General features: G+C 51.7%; 2 protein-coding genes across 6 annotated transcripts; one reads left to right on the forward strand and one right to left on the reverse strand.

Annotated features, from left to right (window-relative positions):
• Window positions 1–1,678: 1,678 nt before the first annotated feature.
• Window positions 1,679–13,416, reverse strand: RBM18 (RNA binding motif protein 18). Its single transcript, XM_075439791.1, has 5 exons — window positions 13,217–13,416; window positions 6,946–7,072; window positions 5,600–5,686; window positions 3,666–3,751; window positions 1,679–2,306 (listed from the first exon to the last, which is right to left on the reverse strand). Exons 1-5 carry the CDS (start codon window positions 13,327–13,329, stop codon window positions 2,147–2,149), a joined length of 573 nt encoding a protein of 190 aa, XP_075295906.1. The 5' UTR covers window positions 13,330–13,416; the 3' UTR covers window positions 1,679–2,146.
• On the forward strand, window positions 13,389–27,122 carry MRRF (mitochondrial ribosome recycling factor). Of its 5 annotated transcripts, none has more exons than XM_075439786.1 (7): window positions 13,389–13,454; window positions 14,319–14,521; window positions 15,211–15,366; window positions 16,605–16,723; window positions 19,532–19,623; window positions 24,952–25,111; window positions 26,639–27,122. In XM_075439786.1, exons 2-7 carry the CDS (start codon window positions 14,344–14,346, stop codon window positions 26,714–26,716), a joined length of 783 nt encoding a protein of 260 aa, XP_075295901.1. In that variant the 5' UTR covers window positions 13,389–13,454; window positions 14,319–14,343; the 3' UTR covers window positions 26,717–27,122. The 5 variants fall into 5 exon arrangements, with proteins under 5 accessions (XP_075295901.1, XP_075295903.1, XP_075295904.1 ...); XM_075439788.1 differs by lacking the exon at window positions 13,389–13,454 and adding an exon at window positions 13,533–13,614; XM_075439789.1 differs by lacking the exon at window positions 13,389–13,454 and adding an exon at window positions 13,549–13,619.

The following is a 27,122-nucleotide window of genomic DNA, read 5'->3' on the forward strand; positions in this document are numbered from 1 at the left end:
CACTGAGCACTTACCTCCTCCCAGCTCCAGGGTTTGAAGCCCTCCGGTCCTGCTGCGCTACGGCCGCTGAAGAGGCGCGGGGCCTTGGGGAAGGCGCGGGCAGCACGAGCGCCTGCCAGGCCGGCGGGAACGACTGGCACAGACACCGACCTGCGACAAAGCTCCCCCAGGTCTGCGTCTGGCCCAGCGACAGACAAGGCCCTTCTGTCAGTGACTGCCACAGTGCAAAAAATAAAATAATTTAAAAAAAATAAAATAATTTAAAAAAAGACTACGGCTATTGTACCCAGATTTCTCTCAGCGGGCTCCGGCCAATGCCAAGCATCCACCACCCTCGCTTCCTGCTTGCCACCCTCGCTTTCCTGGAGGAAAACATGCATTTTAAATGTTTATTTAGAGCCATAAGAATGTCAACAAATTGTATTTAAATACAAATAAATATCAAAGTATGTTTCTGTCGGGAACACAACCACATACCTGATTTGAATCTAGGTGTTTTCTATATTCCTAATAGAAACAGAATTGCTTGCTGTTCTCAGTAACACAGATACGGATCTGGAGGACTACAGACATCAGGTCACGCAAGAACAAAACCCAGGCTGTTCACCAAGGAATGTAAACGGGTTTTACTGACACTCACAGGGGTACCAACCCCGACGACACTACTTTTCTCTTTACTCAGGTACCCAAAAAGTAGAAAGCAAATATTTAACGGCACGAGCCCTCCTCCTGAACAATTCAGGCTTTTAACAACCCCTCCGTCGCACAAAGCGCAGCTCGACGCCAGACGCTCGGCTCGGCAGCGGGGAACGCGCTCTGCTCGGAGGCGGGTGTGCGGCTGCAGGAATACCAACCTTCCCGTGCAGCGCCGGCATACAGAAACCAGAGGCTGCAGAAAAATCATTGTCCTCCTGGTGTCCAAGACCACTGTTAACCAGCTCGGGGAGGCAACTCGAGAGTGTCCAGAGAGGCAAAGATTCCCCGCTGCCAGGATTAGAGAGCGGACATCGGCAAAACCAGCCCGACGTCCCCCAGACCTGAGCACACGCGTCCTCCAGCATCCCCCCTGCAGACGCAGCCCCAGCACTGCGCGTACCAGGGAGCAAGCGCTGCCTCACGGAGTGTTTTTCCTCGGATTTCCATTTTGCAGGTCACATTTAGGGAGAAGCACGTGCTGCAGACCAACCGGTCTAAGCGAAGCGCCGTCCATCGGACCTGCAAACGAAGCAGCTGGGGCAGGCAATCCCCAGCACGCCGCAGAACCGTTCCGCCACTTCACACCGAGAGGCAAACGATCACCTTTCCCAGGCGGCGAAACCCCGACGCTGGACCGAGGTCATGTGCTTGACAGATGTCTCTGAGGCGGCAGGGTTCTTCTCACGCTGTCACATCTGGTTTAGGAAGGGATTACCGAAGGCAAACACCAGCTACGCCACGGCCGCGCTCCGAAGCTCACGGCACAGCGCCGACCTCCGCAGCGCGTAAATACGCCAGTTCCTACACGGAGGCACATGCCCGCAGCTGAAACGACCCTCAAATACCCGCGCTGCGTCGCGACTTCTCTTACGGTTATCACCTCATAAAGCCCTACCTTAAAGTTTGCAAATCAAAATGCAAAATAAATTCGCTCCGGTGCATATAAAATATCGCATGCACAGTTACTAGAAGTGTTGCAAAATCTATTTAAAATGAGTTTTATTGAGATGAAAAAGTTTTCCATGGTTACTACAGAATGTTAATCAAAACCAAGTGCTTCCCCTCCATTAAAGACACAAATCGAAACACTTTTTGTTCAAAAACGCTTTAAAGTAATCAGTTAAATGGAGTATTTTCGGATGTGCTTTACTCCATACACTGGTTACTGTTTCTAATCTTGCTAATGAATGCACACTAACGAGAGGTTGTCTGTGTGTTCATCAGAGGCTTTGAAGGGAACCTACTTCTCTGCACAGCGCTCAGCCACGCAGCCGTGCTGGCGGGAGGGGGTACTCAGCAGACCACCTAAGGTGTTACGGAACGCGGCGCCGCGCACAGCGGTGCTGGGCTCGGGTGCCAGCATCCTTCCCGCTCGACAAGGTACAAAAGCATCGGAGGACTCCAGGTATACAAAGCAGGGTTTCTCGCTACCATTATCCACTCATCAGCATCATCTTCTAGATTTCCAGGCAGCTCTGGAATAAGGAGTAGTCCTTTTCTTATCCGGTGGTTTGAAGTAAGAATAAACCGGTGCTGCTGGGTATTCCGCATCTGGATTTTCTGCCATCATTTTCAGCTTGGCTTCAATGGCCTTTATCTTCGCACTGACACTGGAAAGAGGAAAAGCAGAAGAGAAATTCTGAGCACGGAATCAGACTACAGCAATCCAGAGGTTTTGCTGACACATGAATGCTCAGTCACAGGAGGAGGGGGCTAGGCAGCCCCCACCGCTGCAGTCACAAGCAGCGAGAAGTTGGGAGGCAGAAATCGACTGCTTAAAGCCCACGGCGTTTCATTTCCATCCTCAGCACGGACCTGCTTAGGAAAAGTCCTCCAAGATACATCACAGCACCACGAAATAACAGTCCTTGCACCTACTCAGCACTTTCTTGAGGACACCGAGCGAGACGAGTACACCAGAAGGCTTCCTCCTTCATGTAAAATGATGTCATGTAAAGAGGTCTGAGCATGTGCAGCAGAGCGCAGCGCAGACCAGGCTGCTGGGAACAGCACAGAAATGAAAGCCAGACTTCCTCCCAGCTACAGGACCGCTCGGGATGGGAAAACCCCAGACTCCAATTAGGTCAGGAAGAAACATTATTTCAGCATTAGCAGGGTTTATCCCAAAGGGAGAAGCTATCCTAGGTTACACCCCAAATTCCTAGGACTTTTGTTATTCACTGTCCTGCGTCGGGTATGGACCGAGGAATGTTCCCGTCTCTGCTGTGGCTTCTTGCAGCATCCATCCTCACTAAAACAACTCTTTTGTGCCACTGACGTAGCTAACCATCTGCATGACTCAAGTCTGCCCGCTCATTGCTTCCCAGCCTGTAACTTCTGAATTCCAAGTTCATTTTATCTGTAGGCAAATTCATTATCCCCAGTCCTGGATCCTTATAGGGTTCCACTGACAGAACACAGAGAAAAAAAAAAAAATCACCTATCCTTTCAATCAAACTATGAATTAGCAAAGCAGCACTAAGTGCTTCAGGTAAACGGAGGGGCTGGAGAATTTACCCACATCCCACAGCCCTGCCGTTGGCAAAAAAAAAATAAATTGTTTTATGTGAAGCACTACCTGTGATTTTAAATTTTTGCCACTACAGTACGAATTCTCGCTCAAGCATTTTGCTTAAGCAAATTAGTACAGTACAAAACCTCTGACTGAAATTCATACGCAGAAGTGCAAAGCACACTCTGGGCAAATGAGCTGGCACATTCCCAATTCCTCTCCTCCCCTCTCTTCCCTCCCACTGCCCTAGGAGCTCCACGGGTTAGAAAATGAGCTTCAGGTCTGAAGTGTCCCACATCAAATTTAGAGTTACTTTGCAGCATGCTGCCCTTCTAAAAACCACGTCAGACTTGCAGCACAACGATAATGCCAGCACCTCCAGAGCCGGCTGAAAGCGAAGCGGCTAGTCCCTGCCACTCCCGCAGGCTGGTCACCTCCCGCCCTCCCCACCTCCTACCTGAGGTTAGACTGGGGCGGCTCCGTGCTGGAAGACGGCTCCAGACTGATTGGAAGGATCTTCTCATTTTTATTGTGGTCATATCTCTGCGAACAAGAGACCAAGGACTGAAGTCAGCTGGAATTATGAACAAAGAAACATTTGCCCAGAGGCACACTTTAAAGTCGGCTCAGCACCACCTCAGACTTTGTGAAGCTTTCGCCAGGAATGATTTTGGTGGCCAAGCACCGTAACAAATTCCAACTGTAATATTTGTTTAGTACCAACATGGAACGTAGACTCCGACACCGAACACTTACGTGCGTTGTACTACAGATCCTCAGGCCTTACCCTGTCTTAACACTTCTTGTTCCCTTCTATATAAGGCATGAAGCAAAGATTGTAAATTTTAAGGTAACTACTGTACTGTATTATATATTATATTGTTATAGATATTGTGCAGAGTCAGAAGGTGACCCAAGCACAGGACTGCACAGAATCGTGCAGTGCTGGGAGAAACGGGGAAACAAAAAGAAAAAAAAAAGACCAGTTAGAACCACCTCCTTTCTGTACAAAGCAGCTCACGAGTCTGTCATCTCTGCGGGCAATGGGCCTCCTGAACTATTCGCAGTGGTCTGCTTCCTTATTTCGCTTGGCACAAAGTCAGGCTTGTTTTTCAGCAGAGCTGCTCTAACTGACAGTGGCTGGTAAGCCTTGGCCACTCAAAACTATTTAACATGGTGCTGGTATTGTCTAAAATAAACACTTGTTACAGATAGACAAAGCTCTATGTTGTTAAATCTTTCCATTCGCAGGTTAGAAAATGCCCTGCAAACTGAACTGATTATTTGTGCGTGCTCTTCACCACCCCCCGGCAAGGCAGGCACCGAGCTGCCCGCTGGACGCCCAGCTGAGCAGACGCTTGCTCCTCTGGCTGAAACCCCTTTCACAGCCTGACCGCTCCTCAGGCCTCCGGAAGCACGTGGTGCTCCAGGAGCTACGGAGCTGAAGAAAAAGGAGACTGGATTTGCACAAGCTTGGATGTGCTGACAAGAGCCTGGAGCCCTTGAAGCCAATAATTAAAACAACACGGTCTCCTCTAACAAAGATACCTGTTCTGTGGGGTTTTTTTTTAGCATCCAAGCCAGATGCACTGGTATATGTGGTAAGAGAAAGGGCAGAAAGCTGCTTGTAGGATAATCAACACATGCTAAAAACAAACTACCCGAAGGCAAACAGCAACAAGAAGCTCCTCCCGCCTCCCCCAAAAATCCATTTTTCTGCAAAGCAAATTATTAAAAATAAATTGTATTATCAAATACCGGATAGTAAATAACTGCAGGAGAAACAAGACAAGAATTTTAAAAATTTGTAAAAAAAAAAAAAGTTTCAGAAGCTACTGCCTAAGTTAATATTAAAAACTTGACGTTTTGTGCAGCCAAGCAAGCAATAAAAGGATATTTAGCTTAGATGTGAAATATGTTGCTTTAAAGTCAGAAATAATTAGAGCTGCTGCCACGTAAGTGCTTTCAGAATTGGAACAAAGCAACAAATTACTTGGTAATTGGGAATTTCCACGCATCTCCTATCCAAAAAGGGAGCAAAACCACAAAGGGAGGATGCAAACTTTCAGCCAACCACTCGCCAAGTTTGGGAAAAGTTAAAGTGTGGACATTTATAGAAGTAATCTGTCCACAGCGCTCTGAGCAGAAGCTCCCCTACAAAGCAGGCCGGGTTACACGGCCCGGTCTCACTCACAGCTCACCCAGCACAGCTTAGGCAGACAGCAGAAGCAGCAGATTGTTACACACCGTTTGCCTGGGAGTTATCTCCTAGAATAGACTAAATTACCTTGCCAGGCTAAGACAGCCTTGATAAGAATTGTTCCTTAATATTAATTTTTTTTTTTTATTTTGCCAACGAAAAGCAGCTCTTATTTACCCCAAGCAGCTTACCTTGACTTGTGCGTGTGCCCACCGCACCACCAGTTTCTTGGAAAGGGCCAGCTTCCCATTGAGACACTGGATCGCCTTCTCTGCTTCCTGCACAGGATGCACAGGAAGCCAGTTCAATAAACAAACCAAGTCTTTAGTCAAAACTGACTCAGATGTAAAGAGGTTTTTTTCCTTTGGAAACGAGCCTTCTGTAAGTACAGCTAACCGACAGCAAAGAAAGTCTATCCCGTTGGATCCCAATCCACGAACACCTTTGGAAGACACCAACATCCCTCTGAGTAACCAGACTTTTATAAACCAGTAAGGCTGATTCTTTCACTTTTGGGGGAGGAAATGGGGAAAAAGGTCAGGGGTTTGAACGTACCACATGTAGAGGTCACTGGACAGCATTCTGAGGGAGGTTTGTGCTACAGGAATTTCTCTAGGAAATGCTGTGACCCATTACAGCGATTACTTGTGTCTCACTAACACCCACCCACGCTTATTCCAGACACTGCTCACGCACACTGGGGGAACTACCCGCTTGATCTAGGCTCAGCAGTGCCACCTCAGCTTCAGGACACTCCTATAAATCCTGATTTACAGCAGCTGAAAATTTATGTTGCAATGCTGCTCCACCTTGCCACGAATAATGATTCCAGCATAGCTTCTAGAGCTAACGCACCGCGTCAGGGCTCTTCCGACATCCCTCCCGGCAACTGCACAGCTAAAAGCTGAGGGCATACAACAACAAGCAATCTCCAAACACACTGTTCTTCATAACTTTTGAACAAGTCTAGCATAATTGTGACAAAATAACTACAGCTCTGACGTTACAGGGGAGCATGACTTGAAATTCTGATTTGTAACAGGAGCCAAAGCCCCAGATGGACAGCCGGGGCAGTTTACTCCAGGATGCTGCAGATTTGGCACGTCGCACATGTGGCAGCGTTGCCCAAGTTGGTGCTTGCGCGTTCACAAAGCCAGAGCAAAACTAGGAGGACTTCAGAGCAGTCTGGGATTTCAGGTGGCCTGGCAGGCTGATCCAAGGCACGGATCACAGCATCTCCACCGCACAACTCCATGAGCTCACTACAAGAGCGGACCAAAGAACGAGCCCGTTCCGACCAGCACAGAAAGCAAGATTCGGGGAAAGTCAGCACAGGAGAAAGGAAATCGCTATTGCTACCTCCAGGAGCAGCCACAGAGGGGCTGTCGCAGAGCGGGGCTGTTAAGAGCCTGTGGGTTCGTGTAGACAAGTTATTTAACTTCTCTCTTCCTGTTTTAGCTTTACAGTGACATTTAAAAAAAAATATGGGGAAAGCAGCTAGTCATTTAAATCAGAATTTTAGATAAAAGGAACGTACCTGTTTGGTTTCAAAGTTCACAAAGCAGTAACCCCTCGGCTGCCCCTCCAGCGCTCCAGACTTGTGGAAGAGAAAGTCAAATTGCTTCACTTTGCCAAACTTCTGAAGGAGTTTGAGAAGGTGGTACCTGAAGGGGAGAGCAGACAATTATGAAACCTTTCAGCACTCTGAAAACGAGGAGACAGAACTCCCTGACACACACACCCCACATCGGTCACACAAATACGGGTATTCCCAAGCACCCAGAGATGCGCACCCTGCACCGCAGGCTCCAGCACCCACGGCTCCGAGCTGCGTTACCAGTGACTGCGCCAAAACCCCGAGGCACCAAGTTCCCCTCCCCGCCGTGCCAGCTGAAGGGCGTGCAGAAGATCTATTAATAGTTGGCTTTCAGATAATTATGCAATGGTTTGCTAGGAGTTTAGGAGGGCTTTGCCTCCTGCCACTCTAAATCACACCTCCTCTCAAGCGCAAATGTCGTGTCTCCCCCCTCCCTAGCCCTGAGGTGGCCACCTGAAGCTCCATCCCCCAAAAAAGCTGTCCTAAGCCATAGCACCCTGCTTCCCTCATGATCCCCGGTGTTCTCACTGCCCTCCCTCTCCCCGCACAGGCGCTGCCAATCCCGTCCCCTCCCCACGCCAAGCAGTATCAGTGCACTGCCAAGGACGTGGCCAGATCCTACACAACCGCAGCCACTCTCCCTCCTGGCTGGTGGAGCTGGGGAAGCAGGAAGACAGCAGAATACGCAGAACAAACCGTAACAAGGAACTGACAGTAAACCAGGCAAAAAAAAAAAAAGGCACCAGACAGACCTCAGTATCATCCAGGCCAAATCTGCCAGTGCTTCTGGCCCAGACAGCTTTTCAGCAACATGCACATGAAAGTCAGACACTTCTTTAGGCAATTATCCTCCTGCCATCCAGCGGGGAGTGTGCTGCTTTCAATAAAACTGGGGAAAGCCAGAGTAAATCCTGTCTGCTTAGTATCTAGTGCACCGAGCAACTTAAAATGAGGAGCACATTTGTTGTAGAGGCCACTTCTAATCCTGAAAGTTCTTTGCAGCTTTTCTGGTTCCCTGGATCAAAGTGTTCAGCAACACTAGCTGACCTAGAAGGAAAATGACACCCGTTACTATTTCACTGCCTGACCCCATCCCTCGAGTTCAAGAACCATCTAAGGGTTTAATAACAGTGTCTTCATCAGGACTCCTCCTGAGCAGCTGTACAGCACTCGTTAGCAAGCCACATAGTCTAAGCCAAATTTTCAGCTTGCAAGGTAGCCCTCAGCACTCTGCAAGCCTACCAGGACAACCCAACGCGCGCAGAGAGCACCAGGCACCGGAGGAAACCTTGCACGTCCAGACACGACTGGTCAGCAGCGGCCCAAGACAGCCAAATGCACCAGGCAACTCTAGGGACAGTCCAAATAGGAAAGGCAGACAACATTTTTCCTAATAAAGCCCGATAGGATGTTTGAAAAGGGCTTTAGCCCTTTGTTAAGCTTCAGGAGCCAGGCAAGAAAGTTCCAGGAACGTGAGTCATCTCACAGGATGGGTCACGGTGGCCCTTCAGGATGTGCACTTTTAAAGAGGTGAAGGTGCAGCAGGCGTTCAGAGGAGCGGTGCAGAAGGGCCAAGCTCTCTCCCAGGGGAATCAACACATTGTAATTGACTATGGAAGGCTTCCTACCTCCTTTGGAACACAGACCAAGCACTGTGGTCTTCCAAGAGGCCTACGAACCTTCAGCCTCTCCCCAGAGGGCAAGGGATTCAGAAAAGCAAGAGCAGGGGGACAGAAAGAAAAAAAAAGGAGCTGGTTACACAGTAGCCAAGTTTCACCACCCTACCTCAAGCTACCAACAAGCAGTCACAGATGTACAAGTAAAAACCCTAACTCTGGAGACGTGTGATGTACACGAACCCCCCAACGCTGGACTTCCAGCGCCTCCAAAATCTCTAAATGCACCTCAGGTTCGTTTCTGCTACCACAAGCACTCACAACTTCAGCAGTGTGAAAGCAAAGTCCTTACCACTAGAAAGCCGGTCCCCTTTCGGCAATTACAGAGGCAGTGGAAGGGCAACCACGATCATCACTGCATTCTGTTTAGCAACAACAGAAGCCCTGCAGCTGCCCTCCTAAGGGATCGCTGTGCGGGTTTTTTTTCCCCAAGAACCTCTACATTCAAATAATATTTTCTTAGCAGTGAAGCAGTAGTTGTCCCTTTAAAACAAATTTCATTAAGAGTCTAGAAGCAGCCTGTGTAATCTATTTCACTCAGAATCCTCACATCACAGATGACACAAACGCTGTTTTCCAACCACGCACGCCATTTTCACAACTGCAGGTCACCGACGCTGCATGGAACAGCTCAGAGCTGAAGTCCTGTATAACTGAACGTTTCAGGCTGCGACTATGATTTCTGATTGTTAACACAGTGAGGGCATTAACAGCAACTTGACAAGCAGTTCTCCAAGCTGAGAGGACATCAGTACTGAAGGAAGATGCATCACAGAAAATCTGAAGCCTTAAAAAAAAAAAAAAGTGAGAACATCTAAAGCTTTTACTATGGCAACAACTTGGGTTCTCCAGAGCTGGGCAGTTACTCGCACAGATGCGGCCCCACCGCGCTGCGCAGGTCGCCGCAGCCAGCCTCAGCTTCCACGTCCTGTCACCCGATGTGAACGCGAGACAAACCAGCAGCTCCTCCGCTTCCTTTTCCTCCGCTCTTCCTCCTGGCACCCCCAGCACTATTCAAACACACGCAAGGCTTCCTCTGAACAATGCTGTCCCAAGGATACCGCAGAGGTACCGGGCCACATGCGAAACCTATTATTGCGAAGAATTTTGCCCCACTGGGAGTCAGGAGGAGTCTGTAACAACAACTTGTGCACACATTGTTTTCTAGGTGAGACTCATCAAGATGGGAGCCCAGACAAGCGGCAGAGCAGCCAAGGAAGTTCAACACCCTCTATTTCATACCTGTGGAAAATGAATGGTCATTCAAAGGCTACTGGAAACCAGACAATACGTATGTGTAATCATAGAGCTGGAAATGACATTTTTCCCTGTCCAAAATGTTGAAAAGTCTCAAAAGGTTTTACGGGCAGGAATGGGCAGAGGAGGCAGTCCTACTCCACTTGCCAAACAGGAGACGTAACTAAAGCACGGGTTTTTTCCCCGCAGGACGGGAGCATGGGGAGGTGACGTGAACAGACGGCTGTGCCACAGCACATCTCCTACCCCCGTGCAGCTGGGGGACAAGCGCTGCACCAGGCCATGCTGATGCGACTCCATGGCTTCCTTGCTCAGCGACCCCAAACCCAGAACCGACCACCTGCTGCCCTCCTCGCGCACCGTCGCAGCAGGCCCCACCGCGGGGATCGTTCAGCATCGGAAGTGCCTGGAGACGATGTCCTGTACCGCGGGCAGCGTGTGCTCCTACAGCGGCAGCTCACCTCCCTCCAGCTGCTGAGAATACACGCGGCAGACTCCCAATTCCATCTTCTTCCACAGGCAGAACAACCCTCTTAGGGTGCTGCATAAAAGAAATCACCCAAGCAGATGCCCCTGGTAAGGAGGAATGCCCACCAGCAGACCCAGTGTACCCCAGTACGTAGGGTATGTCGGCGTTCAAGATCCTCTGAGACTCCCATTTGAGTCACAGTTACTCTGTAGATGCAATAACCTCCTAGCAGCCATCAGCCTGCAGGCTGTAATTTGTGGGCAGCCCTACATTTATAAATTCCTATTACTGCAGCTTGTGCTCAAATGTGTACATTACCTATTAGCTCCCCAGCGCTTGATTGCCGCTATAGGTTGCTCTCTAAATGGAAGTCTTGGATCAATTCAAGACTTTCTGAACTCACTTCTGCGCAAGAAAGTCACAACCAGTTATTAACCCTGCTAACAACTCAATCAACTTTACTCCGTCTTAAACAAATCTAACACAGAAATTGCAGGGGCAACCCTTTAAAAATCAGATAAAAGCAGCAAATGAAGAAACAGCTATTTAGTTTTCAGGTGTATGTTTTCAGTCGTGTGATTAGTAACCTCAACAGGGATAATTCCGATGAGCAACTACGAGCAGAGGTGTAAGCCCTTACGACAGCAAAGTACGGGACAAGACGATTTACAGAAACTTACTGACCTGACAGAACCGCATTTTTCCCTCTACACTGAGAATACGTTAAAGGAACTTCCTCTTTTCTTTTTATTCACAAGGAAACGGAGATTGCAAAATAGTTTGCAGGACAGAATAGCCGTTTTTGAAGCAAAACTAGAACCAAGACACAGAACTATGAAGCCTGGAACAAGCATCAAGTACTGTCACTCATCACTGGGCAGACTTCAAGCACTTAGCAGTACGGAAGCACTCTAGGGTTGACGATGCTGGAGAATGAAGCGCTCTACCCGGTCCCTCGCCCCTTGCCTACAGCCGTGCCGCTGCTCAGGACCCAGTCCCTGGCAGCCAGGGCACCAGGCAGCCGTGCCCCACGCCCAGGCTGCGGCTTTCACACCGCTGCAGCAGGTTACTCAGAAAGGAACCACCTGCCTGTGCCAGAAGCCAACAGAAACCCACAAAACTCATTTCACCAGGCTAGGGACACAGTAAATTTTGCCATACGAAGCCATTAATTGTCTGGCCTAGATTCAGAGGAACAGCCCAGACTGAAAGGGTCTCCAAAAACACCGCTAAGGATCAGCCGGGGGAGGGAAGGACCTGGCACAGCGACAAACGCCCCCTGCTCCGCCCCTCACGCTAACCCCTCACGCTAACCCCGCTTCCCGAACCTTTAAGCACCCAGCAAACAGCACGCCCAAGAACTCCTGCGTCTAATTTCACGTGGTCAGTGAATGTGGACAAACCAGGGTAACGTAGCTGTGGGATAAAAATGGTAATTAATGCAGAAACCACCCCAAGCGGGACGGCTGAAAAGCACAATGCATTAATGATTCCATTTAGAGGCTATTGGAAAACTGCTCCGCTACGATGAACCACATTTAGAATGCAAACCTAGCACCTGCACACACACAAAAAGAAGCAGGAAGAAAAAGTATTCCACGACAGGCGTACACAATAGTTAATCAAAAATGCTTGTTTCCTAGAAGTGTATAAAGTCCCAAATTGTTTTGGTTTGTTTTTGTTGGTTTTTTTTTTTTTTTTTTAATACATCCTATTGATTTCTCAGGACACCATCCAAATGTCGGACATATTTCCTTGACAATTTAGCTGTTCACATGTTTGCTCAGCAGATAATTGCCTGCAGTCCGGAGCAAACACGAAACGCGCTGGATCTACGCATGCGCCCGCCATACACAGCCAGACACACGCGATCCCACCCCGCTACCACTCGGTTACTCGAGCGAGTAACTCTTCTCTGTCCAACCTACAGACCGCTGCTGGCCCCGGTGAAGCAACGAGAGCAGGCTCTTGGGCACCCTGCAAGCCTCCGACCTAAAACTCCGGCATTGCTCTCGTTCCGGAAAAAAAAGGTGTTCTCAGCCCCCGGGCTTCCAGCTGCTGCTGCATGCGGCCACTTAACGGCCTGAGTCTGAGGCCCACTGGCCGTGGGGCCAGCGCAGCCCTGGAGACACCCCCCCCATGCACACCCCACCCTATATACCCCACACGCACCCCCCCATACACACCCCCTCACCCCATACACACCCCCTCACTCTATATACCCCACACACACGCCCCATACACCCTCATACACACAACCCCCACCCCATATACCCCCCCACAACCCCCCACCCTATATACTCCCCCCACACACACCCCATACACCCCCCCACCCCATACACCCCCCCCACACACACACAATCCCCACCCCATACACCCCCCCATACACACAACCCCCCACCTTATATACCCCCCTCCCTATATACCCCCCCCATACACACAACCCCCCACCCTATATACCCCTCTCCTTATATATCCCCCCACACACACAACCCCCCCCCCCCACACACAAACCCCCACCCACCCCACAGACCCCCCTGCCCCTCCTCGGGCCGTTCGCCGCCCGGCAGCAGCACCGAGCAGACGGGGGCCGCCCACGCAGCCCCGCGGGAGCCGGGCCCAGGCGGTAAATCTGCTCGAGTGGGCGGCCAACCCCGTGTGTCCCCCCCCCGGGTCTGCCCCCGCCCGCCGGGCCCTCGGGGGCTGCCGGGGGGTCCAGGCGGGGAGAAGCGGCCTGGGGGGGGGGGGGGGGGCGCGGCTCGCCCGGGGGGTCGCGGGGGGGGGGGTTGCGGCGCGCGGAGCCCCTCACTCGGTGATCTTGGGGTCGAGGTTGCCGATCCAGAGGCGGTGGCCGTCCTGCAGCGCGCCCTCCGCCAGCAGCGAGGCGTTCTCCAGCGGCAGCGCCTGGCGGCCCGGCTCCATGGCGGGGGGGGGCCGCGCTCACCATCACACCACGGGCCGCGCAGGCCTCGCCCCGCCCTCGGCGCCGCCGTGTGACGCCAGGCGCGGCGCGATGACGTCATGAGGACGCGCGGGGCTGCGCGACGGTGAGCGAGGAGGCCGCGGGCGCCGCGCCGCGCCGCGCCCGGCTCCCCTCCCCTCCCCTCCCCTCCCCTCCGCCGCCCCCGGTCCCCGGCCCGGCGCTCCGCGGGCACCGGGCGCGGCCTGAGGAGAAGAGGCCAGCGAGGGCGGGACCTCGTTCCGGGGGTGGGGTCAGGCGAAGGGGCGGGGCCATGGTGGGCGGGGCCCGCGCGCACGCGTGGCGGGCGGGGCTCGGGGGGTTCCGGGGTCCGGAGAATGGGGGATCGGAGGTTCCGGTGTCCGGGGGGGTCTGGGGAGCGCGGACTCGGGGGTTCCGGGGCTCGGGGGTTCCGAGGAACAGGGTCTCGGGGGTCCCGGGGAGCAGAGGTTCCCTGGGGGTCCGGGGAGCGGGGACTTGAGAGTTCCAGGGCTCGGGGGTTCCGGGGTCCCAGGGGTTCCGGGGAGTGGGGGCTCGGGGTGCAACACGGAGCTGGGTACCCCCAGCCTGGCAGAGGGGACCTGCAGTTGCTCCGGGGTCAGCATTGGCAGCTCCCCGGACCCTGCCGCCATCGCGCCCTTGTCCGGTGGGTCCTGGGTTCCGGCAGCTCTGAGCACGGCAGGGCCGCGGCTGCCTCACACCTCGAATGGTGGAAATTAAAGGCAGGTGGTTGGCTCAGCGCGGCCTCCGCACATCTGGCCAGAGGGGCCCGGGCCCCTCTGGCCAGATGTGCGGAGGCCACGCTGGTGACGCGGGCTGGCTGCCGCCGAGCCCCTGCCTCTGGGTGTGCCCGTCGGTGGCTGCACGCTGGGCCCGAGCGGGTGCAGCTCAGACTCGAGTCTGTTGCGTTTTCAGCACCCTGAGCGGACTGCCTGCCCTTGCTTTTTTCCAGGTGAGCCAGAGGAGAGCGGTGAACGATGGCGACGGCGCTGCGGCTTCGTCATCTGCCTGCCCTGCTTTACCGTCCGTCGCTGGCCGTGGTGCGGGGGACGCCGCAGGCTCCCGCCGGCTGCCCGGCCCTGCTCCTGCTCCCGGGTGGCTGCGGGCAGCGTGCCCACCCGGTGCTGCTGGCCAGACAGCTAGCTACCAAAAAAGGTAACGGTGGCAGCCGTTTTCCTGGTGTTTGCGACCCCTCGGTACGTCGCCAGGGTTTCTTTTCTCACCCCTTTTATCTCGTGTACCGGTATTGATCTAACTCTGGCAGAACACGGCTCTGGGGGAGCTGGTTTGCCCAACGGTGTTGGGGTGCACGGGAGACCGGAGCCCTTCCTGGGAGAGGGGCCACACGGAGCTGGGGCGGCAGGCAGCAATCGTCACCATCCAGGCTGGAGTCGGCACACACAGCGTGACCTGCAGACGTGCGTTGGCCTGTGCGCTCCGGCGCTGGGCTGTTTGCTCAGTCGTACAGTTCGTAGAATCATAGAAAGTTTGGGGTCGGAAGGGACCCTTGGTCATCTAGTCCAACCCCCCCGCAGCGAGCAGGGACACCGCTAACTAGATCACGGTGCTCAGAGCCCTCTCCAGCCTGGTCTTGAATGTTTCCAGGTATGGGGCCTCCACCACCTCTCTGGGCAACCCGTTCCAGTGTTTCACCACCCTCATTGTAAAGAATTTCTTCCTTATATCCAGCCTAAACCTACCCTGTTTTAGTTTAAAACCATCACCCCTCGTCCTGTCACTGCTGAGAGTCGGTTCTGAATCTAACAGTGGTTTCAATGTCTTCTTTTGGATGCAACGGGTAACTGTTGTCAGAAACAGAAATTAATTTTTTGTGTCATCTGCAGCTAAAGGTAAAGGGCAGACTCAAGCCAGAGTGAATATCAGTGCTGCCCTAGTTGAGGATATTATCAATTTGGAGGAAACCAATGAAGACATGCAGGCAGTGATAGAAGCTCTGAAAGAAGATTTCAGCAGAAATCTCAGTGTTAGAACCTCACCAGGTTGGTAACTTCCTTGTACGATGCTCTATTGCCTGTAAATAAGGACACCAGTCCCAGTAACAGAGAACTCTGTTTGTTTCCAAACTGGTTTTCTTCTCATTGAGTTATTCACTGGGCACCCAATTACTACAGCCTTGACGTCCCCAACTGGAGGCTTTCTTCACCCTGAGCTTGACCAGGAAGAATCCATTTTTGTTAATAGCTTCCTGCAAATAGCTTTTGTAAGTGGGAGATGTCAAAAGTGTCTAACTGAACTGTTTGCAGATGTGATGAAGAAGCAGGTTGTCAGCTAACGGTGCAGTAGGGCAGGAAAAATCCAATTGCCATTAAATTAGCCTTTTGGAAATTGCCATCAGGCTGGTGTCTGGCATATACAAACTTTTTTTGCTGTGTGTCTTCGTGGTTAGTGCCCTTTACAAGCCTCGTTCACTTGGTGAGTTTTGTGTTTTAGGAAGAATGTGAATATATTTGACTAAGCTAGTTACTGTAACGCTCTGAACATACGAATTTGTAAGCAGTATTAAGTTTCAGGGATAAAATGTAACATCAAACAATGACCAAATTTGAATCATTCACCAGCCCAGCTCTGGCAGGGGCACTTCAGTCTTTAATGGAGTTGGAAAGCGTACCTCAGTCTCTTAACTATTTATTTTAACCGTAGGTATTTTTTTTAATTGCACTGATAAAGTACCTCTTGTCCCATGTGCCTTTTGGCCTGTGAACATTTTGCAGCAGAAACTAGAGAGCAGATTAAACGTAGCCCAGGGAGAAACTGAATACTTTAAATTAGGCAGTGTACAGCACCTCCTCTTGGGACTCGGGGAAAAAAAATGAGCGGTTTAAGAGAACACTGATAAGTTAAAGACAATAGTTGTCTTGATTTTTATAACAACATTTTGATTTTCTTTAAGGTCTAAGAATTAAAAAAAACTATTTCCTTTTAATTCTTAACAAGCTTGCTTAGTTTTCCTATTCTAGTAGCAAAAACAAACAGGAGTTTTGTTTTCATGTTTTTGTGCTTTAGACTAGCATTGAAATATTTTGCTTGCAAATACCGCGGGGGATGCAGGAACACAAACAGCACCTGAAGTCTGAATAAACATGTTTTTTTTTTTCTTTTGTAACATCTACATTTTGCATACCAGAAGGGAAGTGGGACACTGCGTACGCGTTTTTCTTCAGCGTCGCTGTGAACTGCTGTGTCGTACTGAAACTCCCCTGGTTTTGGTTCTTTTGAGGGGCCCTTGATCACATAATCGTGATGACAAAAGACGGGAAGTTTCCGCTGAACCAGCTGGGACAGATCTCACAGAAGTCACCGCAGCTCCTTATAGTGAACATGACCAGTTTTCCAGAGGTAAGGACACATTACTGAAGGCATTGCAAGGTGAGATTATTGTTGCGGGAGCGAACAGGTTGATGCTGAGCAAACCAACATGTAGACAAAACCAGTCAGACCTGGCAGGGGTGACAGCTCTGGCTGGGCTGTGTGTCGCTTCGCGGCTGCCACAAAACAGAAGCGGTATTTTGCTGCCAACTGCACGGGGCGAGCGACTCTCCAGCCCTGCCTGGTGCTCAGAGCATCTCGTGTGCAGCGGCACGGGGTCGGACGAGAGTTATGTGCCGCCCATCAGGCTGGGTCGTGTCCGATGAATGCCACCAGTATGAGGGGTTTGCTCTGGTTTCCCATCTGCAAGACCTGAGCGTGTCGCAGAGCGGACGCCTGGATTAACTGTCCCCTGCCAGGTCTCCCCATTCCCCCTGCTTTTACAGCACCCAGTATTGAGCACGCACGCACTCTCCTTTGGTTCACCTGAGTCACGCACGTGGAAGCAATGTGGCATCTGCCCCGTTGAGTTTGTGTCATTTCAGTTCCTTATGAAGACGTGGCCATGGACAGAACCAGGCATGTCGGGGGAATAGTCTGTATTTGTGCTGGGGACACCATCAAACTCCTCTAGGGCTGGTGACACCCCCTGAGAGCTCGTGGAGGAAGCTGCTGATGTAGCCTACGAGCTTCTGAGCAGCCTCCCTGGTAGGATGGAGCCGGGCTCGTGCTAAGTGCTGTCACAGGGCCTGGCTCCACTGCTGAGCTTGGTGAGCTCCTCCCTTGGCAGGTCAGAACCTGAGTTAGGTGCTTTGACCTGTCCCCTGGGAGAGCCGAGCTCCCTTAATTTCCTGCAGGAGCCTTAGTTTAGACCTGCTCCTAGATGAGGCAGCAAATCTGAATCCCACCTCAGGATCGAGCACTGGTGGTCCCCTTGCAGCGGGCTCGCGCAGATGGAGCCGGGCAGGTAGGAGCAGTAACGAGCGCAAGGTCAGCCTATTCATCCCGCTCCAGGTCTGGAGGTTTGCCAAAGCTTATCTCTATTTATTTTGCAAAGGCTTTCCCCAATTAATTAAGTCAGCAAAGTCTCAGAGGAGGTCAGCGTAAGGCACTTGATGCCTAAGTGTTTTTTAAAGTGTATCCAGCAGTATAATGGCTTTGAAGAATGAAGGCCCCTCATCAGCGAGTGCACCGAGGTCCCTCGGAGTGCCGGAGCTGAGATCGCCGGGGCAGTGGCTCCATGACTTCGCCCGTGTCCAAGCGGGAGCTCAGGCTGATAAATGGGCACGTGAGAAATGAAGTATCACGGTGTATACCATTGCCTAGGTTTGCTTTCTAAGCCAAAGGACCATTTTTCATTTGAATTAGAGCTAAAACTATTTCTCTCGATGCGGTTGTTTTATACCACAACTGTTCCATGGACAGACTGGACTCATTAAACCCATTACAGACACGTTTACTTGATGTCATTATTTACAGCATATACTCAGTGCTTCGTGGCATTGAAAAGCAAATATAAATGCCCAAAGAGTCTGGGAAAGAAAAGAGTCATAGAAAAGGACTTGCAGGGCCAAATTCTGTTTGACTGAGAGTTATAAAACCAAACAAGACTGTGCTTCTTAAGCACAACTCTTTCACGGGCGGCAAGAGGATGGGGCACTATTGCAGTATTTTCCCCTTCCTCTGCCTCCTCCGATAAACAACCCAGCTTTTACTGAGCATTTCCTTCCTACAGAGCAAGCACTGTCCATAGAATAACACATTTACATTCCTGACGTGCTGAGATCATCCTGGCTGCGTTTTTCTCTGCCCTTGTTGCGTTCTAGAGGACAGCGTTTGTGTCTTACGAAACACTGGCAGAGCGTTCATTTCATTCAGTGATGTCACGCGCCGGGGACCTGAACGCATACGCAGAGCTGTAGTTTGTGCCTCAGTTGTCAAAAGCTCAGCTTCATAAATACAGTCCACTGCAGCAGCTTGGAGGTAATGATGGGAAAGAGGGTCAGAAATAGCAGCGCCTCGTAGGAGGTGCCACGCGAGTGCCACGAGAATACGGGCTCGCTCGGTCTCGTTAGCGTCAATGTCAGAGAGCGGGGCAGCCTGGCAGAGCGCGGCGGGCGCTCCCGGCAAAACGCCGATTTAATCGTGAAGGCTGACACTGTGTAAAGGTACCCTGGGCTGGGGGGCCGGGGGGGAAGCCTTTTAATCCCTTTGCAGTTCCCAGGCAAAGCTGCCCACCCCACCTTCTGAGCAGAGCAGAGTGTCAGGCAGCGGCGGTGGCGGTTTGAGGAGTTAATCCGAAGTAATAAGCTGCAAAATAAACACAGAGCTGGGCACAGGCGCCGCTTCTCAGCCAACTGCTACTGCCCTGCTGTCATGTGGTTAGGCTGTCGTGCTGAAGTGGTTAAGTTAGTTAACGTTTCTAAATTGGCACTGTGTGATTTCTAGGGGGAAACATCCAACTGGAATTCTTAACTGCTCAGCATCTTTCGTCTCCTTTGCCACAGTCAGGCTATGCCTCGGGAATTTATTGCAGTTTCACTCTGCGTTGCCTCAAACCGTTCAAATAGTTTCAAAGAAGGAAAACAGTTTTCTTTTGTTGTTGCTTCCCTTCCCCTCTCCCCCTCTTCGTGCCCCCCTACCCGATACCGAGCGTGGCCGTAGTTTCCCATTCGGTTTGATCAAAGCTCTCTGCACCAATGTAACTTCCTGATCTTACTGGTAACAGAAGTAAATGTTTCCATGTTCTGTGGAGATGGATTGCCAGCTATTGACAGAGTTCTGGCATATGGGAATGATTATTTCCTAATTCCCTTTACCTTTTGATCTGTTTTACAGAGCACAGCTGCAGCTACGAAGGCCATAAGGGAGAGTGGCATGAACCTGAACCCCGAAGTGGACGGGACGATAATTCGGGTGCCGATTCCCAAGTGAGTATTGACGGCTGCCCGAGTTCATCGTCGTGCAAGATAACGCAGTAGGTTGCAGCGAGCGCCCTGCGGAGGGTAAGCGCGCACGACTGCTGCGGTGTCGTGGTGCAGCTGGTTTCCTGGTAGCTATATTTCAGGTTCAGAAAAAAAATCTGAGTCCCTAAAAGCGTCTGATGGAAGCTTTTCCAAGCGTCTGAGCTCAAAGTCACCAGATTTTGGCATCTGATAGTTGGTCTTATTGTTCTTTCTCTCCCCCCTGCAGAAGCAAGTTGGTGCTAGCTGGCTTGCAGCACTTGGAGAGAGACAGCCAAAGGCTTTTGAAGCTGCATTGCCTCAGTTCAGGGGCTGATTCTTCACTGCCTGGCTGTAAATCCCTGGAGTTACACCAGCACAGAGCAGCAGTAATGCAGTAGTGAACCAGTAGTATTAGGGGTGAATAGCACCTTGCTGCAGAGAACACGAAAGGCAGGTAATGAAAGAGAGAGAGGGGGAATGGATAGCTTTGACAAGAAAATCCGCTCCCTCTTCTCATCTAGTACACGTTGTGTAACTGATGGCTGTGTGGAAAATTCGCTGTAGGCCTGGTAGAAAAGCAGGCTGCTCCTGGCCGAGGACGGAGCATCATCGCTTCCCTCGCCGACGAGCGGTGTCTGCCAGCCCTCGGGCAGGGCAGGAGGTGCCAGTGCTTCAGCGCGGACCAGGAGAGCGCTTCTGGAGCACTCCTGACGATCCCTGCCCAGCAGAGTCGTCAAAATACCCTGGGCAGGTGGGGATGTCCGTGGTCTCGCAGCCCGGGGTGGCACTGGGGGGCTGCGGACACCCCCCGCGAGGGGTAGAGACAGCTCCATGTGCTGCCTGTGCACGCACACACCTGGCACGTGCCCTGCGTTGTCCGAGCAGGTGACTTCCCAGTGAGGATGAGCTGAGTGTTTCTCGCGCTTTAGATGTACTTTAAAAATTCTGTGGAATTTTACCTAGCATTTTGATCAGAGAAGTCTAATTGCAGCTTTCCGTTGTGAGAGGGAATGACATTATCATTCTATTTGCTGATTTTCTTTTCCCCGTGCTCCCTGCCCTTCCCCCATTCCTCAGGAGAGGAGGAGGGCACCATTATCTTCATAATTGCTGAGGCTCCCGGGTTGCTGCACAGTGGTTTGATTGTTAATGGGCACTTGGGTCATCCTTGAATACGAATTGCAGGGGAGGAAACTCTGAAACTGCAAATCCCAATCTTAAAAAAAAAAAATAATAATTGTTTTTTAAACAAACGTGTACGGTCTGTCACTGTCTTTTTGCGGTGCTGCAGAGCGAAAACAGGTCTTCCCTCGCCCGGGGAGCTCTGCCGAGCGTGCTCCCTCGGTGCTCGGGCGCGGGAGGGTTGCTGCTCCTCGGCAGCCCTGGGAGCCCCGCGCTGAAGAGGTTTTCAGGCTGGGAGACGCTGCAGGTCTGCCCGCCCGGGCTGCTCACCCGCTCGCTGGGCACCCGGCTCAAAAAGACGAGCAGGCAGTTTCAACCTCTTAAAACCTTCTAATGCAAAGGTGCGGCGGAAATAATCCAGTTCTGCTAGAGGCCTCCCTTTAATACTGTATCCTAATATAATTTTCCAAGGTTTTTCATTTTCCCAACTCCCGAAAGATGTTTACAAAAGAATATCTGACAGACAGAGGCAGTGAAATCGCCAAAATTATGGCAGGTGTGCAAAATGAGCAAACAAATCAGAAATGAAGAGACAATATTGTTTCCACAGAAATTGGTTCTTTCGTGACGGGAGACACAGGAAAAGTAAAATCAAACCCAAACTGTCCTTACCTATTGTTAAAACCCCTTTTCAGTCTGAGCTATCAGCCGGGCACGCAAGCATCGTGTTTTGCCACATGCAGGACCAGCTATGTTTCAGCGCTTGGGAGTGTTTAAACTGAGCATTTTAAAATGGGGTTTGCTTTTCAGTATTTATTCTATTAGTTTAGTTTTTGCATCGCAGTTTTAACAGAAAAAATACACTCGTTTCGTTCGTGTTTACTTTTGCTTCCTGCTAGGATCCCCTCTGCTCCCTACGGCATTCGCTTGTTTGTGTTGCTAGCGCTGCATAGGCAATATTTATTTGTATAAAAAGTATTCTCTGAGGGTTTAGAAATAAAAAAAGTAAAAAAGAAAGAATACCAGCCATGGGAACATTTGTATTAGTTGATCTCTTGGCCGAATTTGACCTGACCTTGTGTCTTTTATGGTATTGCCTCATTTTTAGATTCATCTTTTTTGGACCCATTGTGTTACACTGGATATTGTTTGTAAATCAGTAATATTTTTACACATGCTTTACTGAAAGCCAGATGACTCATTTGAAAGTTTAATGACTCATGGTGAGCTGCTTTTTTTCCTCCTTTGCCCTTTAAGAAATATGCAAAGATACCTACTGTGGGGAGAAAGGACTCGAAAAATTTCATTTGAAAAAAGCCAAGGCTGTTTCTGAGCGGCGTCGCTTCAGCTCGCTCATCGGTGGAAATCTCGTGCGCGCTTTTTGTTGAGCAATAGATGTTGCACCCTATGTTTATCTGCAATTAGGCGTGCAGAGTATCTAGTTAAGCCTACTTTCCTTTGACTGATCCCTCTCGCTCACAGGAAATTCCTAGCGCTTGAGATAGAAAAATTACTCTTACCCGCATAAACGCCGTGCGCCGGGGACGAGACGCGTCCTGCGCCGGGGACGAGACGCGTCCTGCGCCGCGCTCGCTGTGGGTCTGCTCCCGCCGTGTGCCGCTGGAGGAGCGTCCGAGGGTCGCAGCGCTGGAACCGCTGCGTGCTGGGGAAGCAGAGAGAGAGGAGACGGTACCTGTGGGGCGGCGGGCGTTGCTGAACGCCCTGCTCTGTCCTGAGCCTGGCAGGGCAGGACCGTCCCCGGGGGAGCGGCAGGATTGGAGCTGCCGGGGGACGGGGCTGAGACGGGGGGACTTTGTCCCTGTTCCCTGCTGCTGGCACCCCTTCCCCAGTCCACTTGACGCTTGTTTTTTTGGCTTTAAATAGAGGGCAGGGGCAATGGTTACCAGACAGAAAAGAAAACATATCTAAGAACAGCTTAAAAGTCCCAGATCTGGGGTCAGGATTAAACAACTGTCCTTAGAAACCGCGGGCCTGGTCTGTGTTGATGGATTCCTTAACCAGAAACAGCATCTGCTTGAAAAAGCGACCGTTTCTGGCGTTGTTGGTAGCATTGCTGAGAATTTACACACAGTCTGGCTGGAACATAAAACCCGCTGAGAAACTCCACGGCGCTGCGCAGTGATAAAAAGAAATTGGTGTTAATAAAGACAGACAAGGAGTCATGAAAGCTGTGACCCCGTGCCAAGAAGCATAGGAAATCTGGCAGCGCTGCATAAACAAAAACATTTCCTTAAGGGCTCGGCAGCCCCAAGCAGGCGAGCGATACCCTCGGCACCGTTCGCAGAAGCCGAGCGGGGAGGCGAGGAGCCGACGGCAGGCTGGGTCTGCCGCAGCCGAGGCAGCCCCGCTGCGGACCGGCTTGCCTCGCCACCCAGCAGGAGATGGGAGAGATTTCCAGCTCCCTCCTCCGAGTTTAGCAGCTGGGATTGACTCCACACCCCCCCCCAAAAAGCTGCCTGGGAATCCGAGCTCAAGCGGAGCTCCGTCGGTGAGCCGGCTGTGCTGGTTTCGCGTGTGCCGTGGGGAGACCGAACATGAGAGGCCCTGAGGGCATCGATGTTGGGATGCGGAGGAAACCACGAGTAACCCCGCTCACTTTTAATTAGGCGTTGGGTCCAGGCTGGAGCCCGAGGTGGAAGCCGCTGGCCACATCCCCCCGGCTGCCCCTCCGCAGGGAGCAGGGCGGGCTGGGGGTGCCCCGGGCCAGGGCAGCGTGGTCCCTAGGTGGGCCAGCTTGTCTGGTGATCCCAAATTCCTGTCATTACTGATCTGTTCTGAGAAGCCTACTCCCTCCTGCGCCGTGGAGTAACGATAACCGGCGAGAGGGCAGTGCCTCCGCAGACATCGGCTGCCGAGGGACGGCATCAGCACACGTGTGGCTTGCAGAGCTGAGGACAAGCTCGGGGTGGGCTGGGGGTCCAGCAGTGCCCCGACAGCCCCCTGTAACGCCCACCCGCCCGGCAGCAAAGCCCTCACCCTGCATTTCCCGACCTCTCCGCAGGAAGAGTCTCGGCCTCAGCGTTTGGGTGACCCAGGCTGTTGCAGCCAATTTCTAAATACTGCTGTGAAATGTTTATTTTCCAATATCTTGACGAGCAGACGGGCGCTCGCTTGCTAGCGAGTCTCAGTGAGCGCACCGGGGTGTTTCATTCTCGAGGCGGTCTGGAAACTTCAATAGCCATGAAAATAATTAAAATATTATTGTTAAGCACTAGCAGTTGATGTTGACAGCGATCAGCTGTAGGTGCTGGAGCATGACCAGAGCGGAGGCGACACATCAGCCATTCCTGTGCCTCATTGAGGTGGCTGGGCTCCCTCATCGCCTGCGGTTTTGAATCTGGGGTGGGAAGTTGAGGATTTTCTTGTGGCACCACAGTAACTGGCCCCGTGTTGAGGGGAAGGTGGAGCTGAAGTTCTCCTGGGCCGAGTTACCTGTGGCTAGCCAGGTCTAGCATCATCCCCTTGTCAAACCAGGCACTCACCTCGTGTTGCTGGGACAGCGTGATCATGATGAGCTGGCATAAGGTCGGGTGAAACATAAGCTCTGTAGCTTCCAGATACATAATTCAGGCTCTTCAGTTTCAGGGAGATGACACCGAGTTTCAGCAGGGGATGGAGGTTTCCTCGTGGCTTTGCAGGATTACAGTTTGCAGCTCCATCTCTCAGGTCTGGAGCTGGCTTTTCCCTCTTTCCAACAGCTGCTTTGGCAGCAGAGAAAAGGAAAGTCTGAACGTTTCAGCATGACTTTCAGGCACTGCAGTGACAACTGTAAAACAAGTAAGATTCAAAGTCCCTCAGCTGAGGGCTGTGCTGGGAACTTTCCGTTCCAGGCTGCAGACCTCAGGGCTGCACTGCCCTGGTGGTGCTGCGCAGGGTGGCTGACTCGCTCAGGTGGACCAAAGCAGGACCAAAACCTGCCCCGAGCTGTAAGTCCCTTGCGACGCAGGGCCTCCGCGCAGAGCGAGCTCTGTCGTAACACGGGCGGCTTTCGGGTGTCCCCGCACAGCCCGGCTGGGTGCTGCATGGCAGCGCTGCGTGGGCCGGTCAGAGAGGTCCCGCAGCAGAGATGGTCACTGCCTTTACCCAAAGTCCACCGCAGAAATGCATCTGGCTGTGCTACAGATGACGTTGCTTTTCCTTTCGGTGTTTTTTCTTTTCCCTCGCTGCTAGGGTGACGAGAGAGCACAGGGAGAACCTGGCCAAGCTTGCCAAGCAGTCCACCAACAAGTCCAAAGAGGCCCTGAGAAAGGTGCGAAGCAAAAGTGTCAACCAGATCAAGAAGTTCAAGAACAAAGTGTCTGAAGATACCCTCTGGCTGCTAGAAAAGCAGGTGATTGATTTTTCTTTTTTTTTTTTTTCCTTCTGCTATATTATGATGTTTCATAGTTCAGGGGCAGGTTTGTCCCAGCTCTTGCTGACAACTCTTCAGCACTGAGAACCCCGCTGGGGAATGGGTGGCCCTGGGCTGTGTGTGTGGAGTTGGCAACGGCTGTTGTGTTTGCTTTTTGTTTGCAAGATTCAGGGCTTCAATCTCAAAGCCAAATTTATGATATGAACCACTGTAAGCTGACACAAGAAAAAAAAAAAAAAAACAACCAACATTCCCCAAAAGCTTTCTACAAGGGGTTGTTGCACGAACCGGCTGAACTTGGGGAGCAGAACAACCCACACCCAGAGCTTCACCACCATTTACACAGTGCCTGGCCACTGCAAAACAGCTGGTGTTAATGAGGATTGCTCCAGTTTGTTATTAATGAAAAGGCTAGCAGGATTATCTCTGTTAGGAGTTTTTGGCTCCAATTCAGGAAAAGACTTGAGCACATATCTAACTCCCTAAGAGCAGATGTCACTAAAGTCAATTACTTGGGCATAAACTCAGGCACAAACCGAAGTGTTTTGCTGAATTGATGCCTCTAAAGGCAGGCCATTACTTTTTAGCTGTTTGTTTATTAACAGCTAAAGTGAGATACGTTGCAAATGCTGCGGGACAGTTCTCTGTGTGCTCACAAAAATAAACAGTGATCTACAGAGCATTTGTGCAAGCAGGAAAAATGGCCCTGCTATTGTAACTGAATCCTGTTGGGAAGCGGTTCTCCCAGAGCAGACAGATGGTTTGCTGCATTTGCAGAGGTAGCGTCTCAAGTCTAATTTTTGCTTGTACCCAAATTTTTCAGCACGAGGAAAAGTCGTCGGCACACACCTCAGACCTTGGGAGCGAGTGCGTCTTAATCCGTCGTGTAAAACTAGCGCGTAGACCCCCCCAGCGTGCTCCAGCCCTTCTCAGCACTCACTCAAAGAGGTGCATGCACATTTTGGTCCCGTTGACATGCTTGCCATGTCCATCCCGTGTTACCAGGAGACCTGATCCCTGGGCAGGGCTTTAACAGTCACCGTTTATTTCTTTTCACAAGAAATAAGCAGACCTGTTACTTGGTGTCTGAACTCTTAGCATGTACTGAGGCTGCGCTCCTGCTATTACCCGATTTGTTCAAACAGAGGAAGGACTGTGAGATCAGCCCGCTCTTCCCTGGTGCCCACAGCAGCAGGTCTCTCACTCTGCCTTGGCCCGAAGTCACTCTGTTAGATGAGGACCTGACCAGGTCACTTGTGAAGCTCAGCCAAGAGCTGGTGTCGTGCGTTGCTCTTCAGAGCCTTTGGCCGGTCCCTGTTTGCACCGCACAGAAGCGACACTGGCACAGCAGCGCTGAGGGCTGGTGGGAGCCATTACTGCCCCAGCACTATTTTGGGTTTTATTGGGACTTCAGGCTGTGTTTCAGGAGGTGATCCAGTCACTCCTTTCCCTTTCAACTCTGGCATCGCCTAGCAGACGACTCAGACTTGTGCTCTGTTGCTGCAGATCCAGCAAATGGCAGACGACGCCGCAGCGGAGATGGACAAGCTGCTGGCAGCGAAGACCAAGGAGCTGCTTGGATAAGCCCCATCCCGATGGCCACACTTCCACCTCGAGCAAGGCCGGACTGCAACACACCCCATCCCTGCCCGGAGCCGGCAGCCTCGGGCCATGGGCAGCTCTGGGCTGCTCCAGTTCCCCACCTTGGATTGTACTGGAGGGAGGGGGGAACTCTCCTCACTGTTCTTCATCCAGTTGGCAACAAAACTGGGTGAACTAGGATTAAAAATAAAGTAGCAGGAAGGCAGACTGGAGGCTGCCCTGTTCGCCTGGTGCCCCAGCCCGGCTGCCTCCCGGCACCTCACAGCCTGGCAGAGGCAAGGACCACGCGCAAGGGAAACCTGCGCTGTCCTGCTGTGAACCTTTGGCATTTATTTTTGCTTAAAATAAAGTCAAAATGGGCTGTGGAAGAGCAGCCTTGGCGCAGCCA

This window comes from Opisthocomus hoazin, chromosome 19 (genome assembly GCF_030867145.1).
Source record: "Opisthocomus hoazin isolate bOpiHoa1 chromosome 19, bOpiHoa1.hap1, whole genome shotgun sequence".
NCBI lineage: Eukaryota > Metazoa > Chordata > Aves > Opisthocomiformes > Opisthocomidae > Opisthocomus > Opisthocomus hoazin.

What these genes read in the sequence shown, in the direction of transcription:
- MRRF (XM_075439786.1), top strand. Translation starts at nt 14,344, where the DNA reads ATGGCGACGGCGCTGCGGCTTCGTCATCTGCCTGCCCTGCTTTACCGT. An exon ending in ACAGCTAGCTACCAAAAAAG is followed by an intron (nt 14,522 to 15,210) that starts GTAACGGTGGCA and finishes TGTCATCTGCAG; the next exon opens with CTAAAGGTAAAGGGCAGACT. An exon ending in ATTCGGGTGCCGATTCCCAA is followed by an intron (nt 19,624 to 24,951) that starts GTGAGTATTGAC and finishes CCTCGCTGCTAG; the next exon opens with GGTGACGAGAGAGCACAGGG.
- RBM18 (XM_075439791.1), bottom strand. Translation starts at nt 13,329, where the DNA reads ATGGAGCCGGGCCGCCAGGCGCTGCCGCTGGAGAACGCCTCGCTGCTG. An exon ending in TGAACTTTGAAACCAAACAG is followed by an intron (nt 5,687 to 6,945) that starts GTACGTTCCTTT and finishes CATCCTGTGCAG; the next exon opens with GAAGCAGAGAAGGCGATCCA. An exon ending in GGGCACACGCACAAGTCAAG is followed by an intron (nt 3,752 to 5,599) that starts GTAAGCTGCTTG and finishes TCTTGTTCGCAG; the next exon opens with AGATATGACCACAATAAAAA.